Here is a 10606-nt window from a genome sequence, read left to right as displayed (position 1 = left end):
TAGGCTGTTGGTTTCCTACATGATCAGTCGTTGGTGGACACAAAACTGCTTGATTGGATTGGACAGGTCTGCATTTCTCTTCATACACATCACTGCCTTAAGAAGGAAGTATATTGGCATCACAGCCCCAATCTTCTAGTTTGGCTAACATTAGGCACCATTGCAGACCATAACTGTCCCTAAAGCTAACACAGCCTAAAAAAATGGTCTCTAGACAATCTTGTAATGCATGGATAAAGACATTAGACATCACTATACATGGTGGTTTAAATGTTTTCCTGTATTATGATCATGTGACTACTGTATAACAATGTTGATGTGTATCCAAAACATCCTCATTCTAACATTATCCAGTTCAAACCTGTTATATCCTTTTAGACTGTGGTTGGAGGCATCTTTCAGTGTGGAATCCTCTGTGCAGATTTCACTAGAGATGTCCTTGCAGGAATTGCCTGTCAGAGCAAAACAAAATAAGTGGGATAAAAATGAAATGAAAGCAAGATTGATAAATGAAGCACAACTTGGTCTTAACTCATTGATGTGCCTATAAACGTTTGAGGACTGAATGACCTGTTTAACATGACCGTTTCATCTTTATATATTTTTAATTTAACCAGGAAAATCAGCTAAGAACAAATTCTTATTTACAATGATGGCCTACCGGGGAACAGTAGGTTAACTGCCTTGTTCAGGGACAGAACAACAGATTTTTACCTTGTCAGCTCGGGGATTCGATCCTGCAACCACTCGGTTACTAGTCCAACGCTCTAACCCAGGAGTGGGAAATTCTAGTCCCCGAGGACTTGATTGGTGTCACAGTTTTGCACCAGCCCCAGCTAACACACCTAACTCCAATAATCACTTAATCATGATCTTCAGTTTAGAACGCAATTTGATTCATCAGCTGTGTTTACTAGGGATGGAGAAAAAGTGTGACACAAATCAAGCCCTCGAGGACTGGGGTTGCCCACCCCTGGTCTAACCACTAGGCTACCTGCCACCCCATATAGGCCTACCCATATAAATATCACCATACAATACATCATCATGGGATTCATTCATAGAAAAATAAGTATTTTGTAAAAATGTGTCTGATGTATGCATTTGGAATAAATGAAAGTATTTTTATCTAAACCTGCTGAAGTCTGTGAACAACGAGTCCACAAGCGTTTCCAGGATGGAACCATATTGTTTGTTTGTTTGGGAGGGGGGCTCATATGCATTGTGTTTTCTGACAAATAATTTGCTGAACTCTAAACCTTATCTAAATCTTAGAATGAATAATGTGGCAAATGAGACGAAACTGCTTGGTGTAACCCTAGATTGTAGACTGACATGGTGAAAACATATTGATGCAACGGTTGCCAAGATGGGGAGAGGTCTGTCCCTGACCAAGCACAACTCTGCTTTCTTGACATCACAATCAACCAATCAAGTCCTAGTTTTATCACACCTGGACTACAGCCCAGTTATTTGATCAAGTACTGCAAAGAAGGACATAGAGAAATTATAGTTGGCCCAGAACAGAGCAGCCCAGCTGGCCCTTCAATGTACACAGAGGGCTAATATCAACAACATGCATGTCAATCTCTCCTGACTCAAAGTACTGTAGAGGAGAGGTTGACTGCATCACTACATGTCTTTGTGAGAGGTATTGATGTGTTGTCAGCACTGAGCTGTCTGTCCAAACGACTAGCACACAGCTCATACCCCACAAGACTTCTTCACAGCCCCCAAGTCCAGAACACAGGCTAGGAGACGCACAGTACTATATAGAGCCATGACTACATGGAACTCTCTTCCACATCAAGTAACTCAAGCGACCAGTAAAATGTTACTTAAAAACAGATCTAAAAAAAAATACACCTCATGGAACAGCATGGACTGTGAAGACACACACACACACACACACACACACACACACACACACACACACACACACACACACACACACACACACACACACACACACACACACACACACACACACACACACACACACACACACAGACAGATATACTCTACAATCAGACACACATTGTGATATTGTACATTTTAAATTGTAAATGTGTAATATTGGAGCAATATACATTTGTATAAAGCACAGTGTCTTGTATGATGCATTGTTTTATTATGTTGTATTGTTATAACTCTGGTTGGACTCCAGGAAGTGTAGCTGCTGCTGCTAATTGGGATCCTAATAAAATACTAAATACTAAAAATGTGCTGGTTTCTAAAGGATTACGACAAACTACATAATTCTCAGACATTTTTTTATTGAAGAAAGAAAGTGAAGTGTGAATCAGACAGTGTATAATTGAACTAATAAGAGTTATTTTGACAACACTAGCCTTCCTGTACGCAAGGTCGGCGTCGCCCCCCTCTCCCTGTTATTTTGACCCCGCCCACATTTCAAATTACCGAAGGAAGAAGAATACAGCTGCTGTAGCTCCTATATGCATTTTGCATTAATATTTTCCGCATGTTTTCAAAGCAATCAAAACGTGTTGCTTAATTGGATTAGCCCACCTGAGAGCCCCGGCTGGAGGGAACAGATTGAGATCCTCTCCTCTCCAGCAGCATCAGTGGACCATGGATAGTGAGGGCAGAAAGGTTGTCGTCTGTGACAATGGCACAGGGGTGAGTGAGTGTCGATTTAACGTTATTTAAAAAAAAGTTTTTTATCACTACCCCATGGAGTTAAAAAAATGATAATCTGAATGTTTATTTAGGATTTGGGAATAAATTATGAGAGTAGTAATATGTATTGGAATTTAACAATTTGCAATAAGTAATAGACTATATCTTAATCACGTGTATTTGTGTTGATAACAACAGCACAAATTAAGTTGTTTTCTAAGCACCCTGCTACAAAGCTGCAACATTTTATTCGTAAAGGAGATAACAGTGTCTGTCACAGTAAACGGTATGGTGTCGTAGAAGGCTATGAAGCAAGCTGCTCTCTTTGCGCGCTCGGTAAGGGTGTGGGTCTAATATGGGTGCACGTCTGTCTGGACTTGTCACAGACTCCTTCTCTTATCCACACACACTGCCATACATGGTGTTGATATCGTGGAGTGAGCTGTTATTGAACGGGAAGAAGGAACACAAGCAAAGAATTGAAACAATTCTCCATTCCCCATGCTTCTTGAGTTCACTCGCACCATATCAATGGCTATTGGAAGCCCCTTTAAACTTCCTGTCCCGCAAAAGCACACTAGAATCACGAGCTACATGTTAACTGATGACTGTAGGCTAGCTTACGCCACCTCCACTCGTGGCTGGTGCTTGGAATGTATTGTACACCTTCAGGCTATGGAATGTGTCTTGGCTACATAGACAAGTTAGGGCATTTCAATAAATGGTGTTGTAAGCACACAAGTAAACAGACAGAAATGTCCCAATAAAATGTATAATTTACTATTTCAAGATGCATTTTTACAGTGTTGTTGCTGACTTGATACAGTTTGACATATCCACTATTAATGTTGAACTGAAAATATTTTGCAGAAGTTCATCACAAGAGAAGTGACATTATTTGTGGTTCAATTTTGGTTTCCGCTCAAATGCACAAAAACAAGGACTTTTTCAGTAGCTCGAACTGTCCCTCACCCCTCATATTGAAAGTGTGTTGAATGTGTATTTAAGGACTACAGAAAGTGTATTGAAATACTATTGAAATACTATTGAAAGACGGTTGAAAGTATGCAATAGCATCATGTTTCTTTCATATTGGTTCCCATGCAGTTTGTCAAGTGTGGCTTCGCTGGCTCCAACTTCCCAGAGCATATCTTCCCTGCCTTGGTGGGTCGGCCCATCATCCGGTCAAACACCAAAGTTGGAAACATCGAGATTAAGGTGAGGTCAACGGAGCAATGACAGTTGATCTCTAGCCTAAACACTAACAGAGCCACAGAAGTGTCCTCTGCTCTTTACTGTGCTGTGTATGATTGTGAAAGCATCAGTTGAATATTAGCCATCTCCAAATACTGTCAATCCCCTCTCTGACAATCATGTTTGAGAGCTAGCCTAATATCTTAAAATTGCCATGTCTGTACTCTGTATGTATATTTCTGTATGATCAAATGTATCCAAACCAACTCCCTTTTTGACCCCCCAACCCTGGGCCTGACCTCCAACCTCTAACCCCTAACCTATAGGACCTGATGGTGGGTGACGAGGCCAGTGAGTGTCGCTCCATGCTGGAGGTGTCCTACCCCATGGACAACGGCATGGTGCGCTCCTGGGAAGACATGCTACACCTGTGGGACTACACCTTCGGCCCTGAGCGCCTGGACATCAGCCCCCCAGACTGCAAGGTCACCATTCTTTCATTTGTCCTTTTTCCTTTAATACACTTTTTAGGCAGGTTACTGGGATTGAGATAAAATCACATTTCTGAAGGAGAGACATGGGTATGAAATCCATTTAGTCTGTTAAACTTCCAGTGTTTTAGTGGACTATTAGGAAAATGGTTCATTTAGAAAACACTTTTTACAGTCCACCTGCCTTCTGTATGTGTTGTAATGTTGCGGATCAATGAAGTTTCATTTGATTCAAGGTGCTTCTGACGGAACCGCCCATGAACCCCACTAAGAACCGTGAGAAGATCGCTGAGGTCATGTTTGAGACCTACCAGTTCCACGGCATCTACGTCGCCATCCAGGCCGTGCTCACTCTCTATGCCCAGGGTAAGGGGAGACTAGACCCACAGACATGGCTCTCCCTGTAATATATAATGATATACTGTAGTATAAATGCCTAGACTTTACCTCAGCGGGCTTACAGTCTTGTAAGGAGCTGATTCAAACCCACAGTCACTTTCTTACGGTCTGTTATGTGACACTGTGTGTCCTGCCTTGTCCTGTCTCTAGGTTTGTTGACAGGCGTGGTTGTGGATTCAGGGGACGGGGTGACCCATATATGTCCTGTGTACGAGGGCTACTCTCTACCCCACCTCACACGCAGGCTGGACATCGCTGGACGTGACATCACGCGCTACCTCATCAAGGTGTGTTTCTATATATATTACCACCCCGTCACATTATGAACCAAACTATGCCTTTATATCCCTTGTGTCAATCATAATCAATGCAAACTTCTTAAAAATTGACAGTTGAATTCGTTTTTAGTTATTTATTGCCCGAGAGAAGCTGTTTCTTCCCCTATGATCCCTCTCAGTTGCTGTTGCTGCGTGGCTATGCCTTTAACCACTCGGCTGACTTTGAGACGGTCCGCATGCTGAAGGAGAAGCTGTGCTACGTGGGATACAACATCGAGCAGGAGCAGAGACTGGCTACAGAGACAACCGTGCTGGTGGAGTCATACATGGTACTGTAGAAAACGCCTCTCCTCTCATGTCAATCAGAGAGAATGTTCATTATTATTTATGAATGGTCTCTTAGCCTGGGTGGCAATCTGTTTATAGCAATGTAGCAATGTTGCAAAACTCCCAGGCTAACCTATATGAATCTCCTACCTAATGCTTCTGCACTGTATATCAATCATGACATCAAATTAAAGCCATCAGAGAATAGAGGTGTGAATTTGTAAGTAATATAATAATAGATCATTAAGCAGACACTTTATCCAAACAGTCATGCCCATTTTCAATGTATTAGTGGTCCCGGGAATTGAACCCAATATACTGACGTTGCAAGCACCATGCTCTACCAACTGAGCTATCGAGAACCACATCATTTATTTATTTAACTCGCTCTATGCTACAGCTGCCTGACGGTCGTCAGGTGATGGTGGGAGGGGAGCGGTTCGGAGCACCGGAGGCCCTCTTCCAGCCCCACCTCATCAACGTAGAGGGTGCAGGCGTGGCTGAGCTGCTGTTCAACACCATCCAGGCTGCTGACATAGATCTCAGGTCAGATATACACCCTCCTGCTGTTGGTCTCCACATGGTTTAACTGATACTGTAGCCTCATCCTGTACTGTGTGGTGCTGTAGCCAACTTCTCTATTGTTTGTTTTTAATGCCATACAAGTGGAGGAGGCCAGCCTATAGCGTCAGGTCCTACAGTACATTACATTGTGGGCCGTGCTAGAGTTAGAGATCTGTGCAAGTGTTACATAGTTGTTCTATATATGTGGATATTACCAATAGAGCCCAAGCTATTTTGTTTGGTAGCTGTACTAAATATGTGAAGCTATGGTATTATAAACCTATAGTTGACTTATTAAATTGCAATTAAAACTGTATGCAAACATACAGTTGAAGTTGGAAGTTTACATACACTTCGGTTGGAGTCATTAAAAATCATTTTTCAACCACTCCACAAATGTCTTGTTAAACAAACTATAGTTTTGACAAGTCGGTTAGGACATCTACTTTGTGCATGACACAAGTAATGTTTCCAACAATTGTTTACAAACAGATTATTTCACTTATAATTCACTGTATCACAATTCCAGTGGGTCAGAGGTTTACATACACTAAGTTGACCCTGCCTTTAAACAGCTTGGAAAATTCCAGAAAATTATGTCATGGCTTTAGAAGATTCTGATAGGCTAATTGACATCATGTGAGTCAATTGGAGGTGTACCTGTGGATGTATTTCAAGGCTTACCTTCAAACTCAGTGCCTCTTTGCTTGACATCATGGGAAAATCAAAAGAAATCAGCTAAGACCTCAGAAAATAAATTGTAGACCTCCAGAAGTTTGGGTCATCCTTGGGAGCAATTTCCAAATGCCTGAAGGTAGCACGTTCATCTGTACAAACAATAGTACACAAGTATAAACACCATGGGACCACGCAGCTGTCATACCGCTCAGGAAGGAGACATGTTCTGTCTCCTAGAGATGAATGTACTTTGGTGCGAAAAGTGCAAATCAATCCCAGAACAACAGCAAAGGACCTTGTGACGATGCTGGAGGAAACTTACAAAAGTATCTATATCCACAGTAAAACGAGTCCTATATTGACATAACCTGATAGGTCGCTCAGCAAGGAAGAATCCACTGCTCCAAAACCGACATAAAAAAGCCAGACTACGGTTTGAAACTGCACATGGGGGCAAAGGTCGTACTTTTTGGAGAAATGTCCTCTGGTCTGATGAAACAAAAATTTAACTGTTTGGCCGTAATGACCATCGTTATGTTTGGAGGGAAAAGGGGGAGGCTTGCAAGCCGAAAAACACCATCCCAACCATGAAGAACGGGGGTGGCAGAATCATGTTGTGGGGGTGCTTTGCTGCAGGAGGGACTGGTGCACTTCACAAAATAGATGGCATCATGAGGAAAGAAAAGTATGTGGATATATTGAAGCAACATCTCAAGACATCAGTCATGAAGTTAAAGCTTGGTCGCAAATGGGTCTTCCCAATGGATAATGACTCCAAGCATACTTCCAAAGTCGTGGCAAAATGGCTTAAGGACAACAAAGTCAAGGAATTGGAGTGGCCATCACAAAGCCCTGACCTCAATCCTATAGAACATTTGTGAGCAGAACTGAAAAAGCGTGTGCGACCAAGGAGGCCGACAAACCTGACTCAGTTACACCAGCTATGTCAGGAGGAATGGGCCAGAATTCACCCAACTTATCGTGGAAGGCTATTCGAAATGTTTGACCCAAGTTAAACAATTTAAAGGCAATGCTACCAAATACTAATTGAGTGTATGTAAACTTCTGACCCACTGGGAATGTGATGAATGAAGTCAAATCTGAAATAAATAATTCTCTCTTCTATTATTTTGACATTTCACATTCTTAGGAACACCACTTTATTTTAACTGACCTAAGGCGGGGTATTTTTACTGGGATTAAATGTCAGGGATTTGGGAAAAACGGAGTTTAAATATTTGGCTAAGGAGTATGTAAACTTCCGACTTCAACTGTACATACATACTTTTTGTCTTCTACCATATTGTTTCTCTCTCCTTAAGGTCTGACTTGTACAAGCACATTGTTCTGTCAGGAGGCACCACTATGTACCCCGGCCTTCCCTCCAGACTGGAGAGGGAGATCAAACAGCTGTACCTGGAGAAGGTGCTGCAGGGGGACACTGAGAAACTTTCTGTAAGCACACACACACGCAAGGAAACGCACACATGCATGCACATGCACACACACATGTATGGACACACACACACATACAGTACCCACACACACCCACACTCACAGTACAATAAACCTGTGTAATGATAGAGATGGTGTTATATGTTCCTTTATCTTAGTTTACCATATATTTTTCTACCCTCTCCCCTACCTGTCCCCCCTCCCTTCCTCTCTGCAGAAGTTTAAGATCCGCATTGAGGACCCCCCAAGCCGTAAACATATGGTGTTTATGGGTGGAGCGGTGCTGGCCAACATCATGAAGGACAAGGAGTCCTTCTGGCTGAGCCGGGCTGACTACCTGGAGAAAGGCCTGAGGGTTCTGGACAAACTGGGGTGTGGCGTGAAGTAGAGGTGAAATAGAGGTGTTTAGCTAGGGTCACACACACACTCACACACAGACACAGACAGAGATAAGGTCTGGGGGTGCTGGACAATCTGGGGTGCAGCAGTAGACAGAAGTCTGGGAGTCCTGGGTTATATTCACTAGGCTCCAAAAAACGATGTGCTAAAAACAACCCTATTTGGGTTATTTGGTAACTCAGCGCTGGTTAAATAGTGGACAGAACACCTAGGGTTATTTTGACCAACAAGTTGGGATGTTGGGATTACCCAAACATGGGTTCATTTAGCCATCAGTTGGGTATTTTTACTCTCACGCTGGGTTGACCTAGCAGCTGGGTCTTTTTTAATATAACCCTTAGGTTCTGTTCAGGAGGCGTGATGTATTAGGGGTGTGTCTTTCAGCTAGCTCTTATTGCTCACCCATGAGATTAAATGTCATTACTGTTCATTACAGTTCATTACAGTATGTTAAGTCTGTTGTAAGAGAATATAATTTTCATATTCGTCACTGTCAACTTTCCAAGTTGTTTCATACTGTCAAGTTAACATATTGTATTGCATACAATACAACAATTATACAGTACAATACACATGTAAGGTTTCATATTTTACCATTTCAATTCTCACTGTGTCTAATGGAATCATTTTGAAGTAGCCATTGTTTCAAATTCATATGCAAATAAATATAACTGACGTTAGCCTAAACGTTAGCCTAAACGATAGCCTAAACGTTAGCCTAAACGTTAGCCTAAATGCCAAATTGAATAAAGTGAATGTCATTGTTTTTGATGACTGACTAGCAGTGGTGGAAAGTACTTAAATAAAAAATACTTTAAATTACTAGTCCTGTAGTTTTTTTGGGTATCTATCCTTTTATATGTTTGACTACTTTTACTTTTTCTCCATTACATTCCTAAATAAAATAATGTACTTTTTACTCCATACATTTTCCCTGAAACCCAGAAGTACTCGTTACATTTCGAATACTTAGTAAGACAAGAAAATGGTCAAATTCACACACGAGAGAATATCCCTGGTCATCCCTTTTACCTCTGATCTGGCAGATTTTCTAAACACAAATCCTTAGTTTGTAAATTATGTCCGAATAAAACAAGAATATTGTGCCGTCTGGTTTGCTTAATTTAAGGAATGTGAAGTGATTTATACTTTTACTTTTGATACTTAAGTATATTTTGGCAATTACATTTCCTTTTGATACTTAAGTACATATAAAACCAAATACTTTTAGACTTTTACTCAAGTAGTATTTTACTGGATGACTTTCACTTTTACTTGAGTTATTTTCTACTAAGGTATCTTTACTTTTACTCAAGTATGACAATTGGGTACTTTTTCCACCACTGGCGAATAGCCATTTCTATTGGACAATAATTTGTGTCTTCAAAAAATGTTTTGTATTACGTATTCTCTGTCATAAATCATTTATGTAAAAACATATTTGTTCATTCTGACAGTGGAGAGAATATGATTATTCAAAGATTTTGTGACAGTTGTGCTTTCATGTACTGGGAAGGGTTTGGGTTATTTCCATTTCAATTCAGGAGATTCCTTGAAATTCCAATTCAAGAATAGCAAAACAACGTACAGAGTATACAAAACATTAAGAACACCTGGCGCTTTCCATAGACTGACCAGGTGAATCCAGGTGAAGGCTGTGGTCCCGTGTGGCTCAGTTGGTAGAGCGTGGCGCTAGCAAAGCCAGGGTTGTGGTTTTGATTTCCATGGACTGTAAGTCACTCTGGATAAGAGCGTCTGCTAAATGACTAAGATGTCGAATTAAGCTATGATCCCTTATTGATGTCACTTGTTAAATCCCCTTCAAATCAGTGTAGATGAAGGGGAGGAGACAGGCTAATGGATTTTTAAGCCTTGAGACAATTGAGACATGGATTGTGTGTGTGTGTGCCATTCAGAGGGTGAATGTGCAAGACAAAATATTGAAGTACCTTTGAATGGGGTATGGCAGTAGGTACTGGGAGGTAAGGAGGAAGGGGTGGGGTGCAACAATATTAGGAAGGTGTTCCTTGTGTTTTGTATACTCAGTGTATAAGTAAAGTAATTTGCTGCCTCCCAGTGGTGACTTGTAATATTCCCTTAGCAATATACTGTAACTTCAACATGACATTAATACAGATTGTAAGCAGCAAACACTGAAGCAAAGAACACATCATGTAGTAG

The 10606-nt window shown here is 41.3% G+C and overlaps 1 protein-coding gene across 1 annotated transcript; it reads left to right on the top strand.

Moving 5' to 3' along the window:
• Positions 1 to 2400: 2400 nt before the first annotated feature.
• LOC112259863 (actin-related protein 2) lies at positions 2401 to 9247 on the top strand. The gene is made up of 9 exons (XM_024434533.2): positions 2401 to 2640; positions 3748 to 3858; positions 4161 to 4319; positions 4562 to 4691; positions 4875 to 5011; positions 5182 to 5331; positions 5730 to 5875; positions 7894 to 8026; positions 8244 to 9247. Exons 1-9 carry the CDS (start codon positions 2593 to 2595, stop codon positions 8412 to 8414), a joined length of 1185 nt encoding a protein of 394 aa, XP_024290301.1. The 5' UTR covers positions 2401 to 2592; the 3' UTR covers positions 8415 to 9247.
• The last annotated feature ends 1359 nt before the right edge of the window (positions 9248 to 10606 follow it).

Source organism: Oncorhynchus tshawytscha, linkage group LG10 (assembly GCF_018296145.1).
Source record: "Oncorhynchus tshawytscha isolate Ot180627B linkage group LG10, Otsh_v2.0, whole genome shotgun sequence".
Taxonomy (NCBI): Eukaryota; Metazoa; Chordata; class Actinopteri; order Salmoniformes; family Salmonidae; genus Oncorhynchus; species Oncorhynchus tshawytscha.
This window is presented reverse-complemented; position numbering and strand designations above follow the sequence as displayed.

Excerpts from the sequence above, each read along its gene's own strand:
- LOC112259863 (XM_024434533.2), top strand. The coding sequence starts at position 2,593 with ATGGATAGTGAGGGCAGAAAGGTTGTCGTCTGTGACAATGGCACAGGG. Across the intron at positions 4,320-4,561 it reads TCAGCCCCCCAGACTGCAAG|GTGCTTCTGACGGAACCGCC; the intron begins GTCACCATTCTT and ends ATTTGATTCAAG. Across the intron at positions 8,027-8,243 it reads GGGACACTGAGAAACTTTCT|AAGTTTAAGATCCGCATTGA; the intron begins GTAAGCACACAC and ends TCCTCTCTGCAG.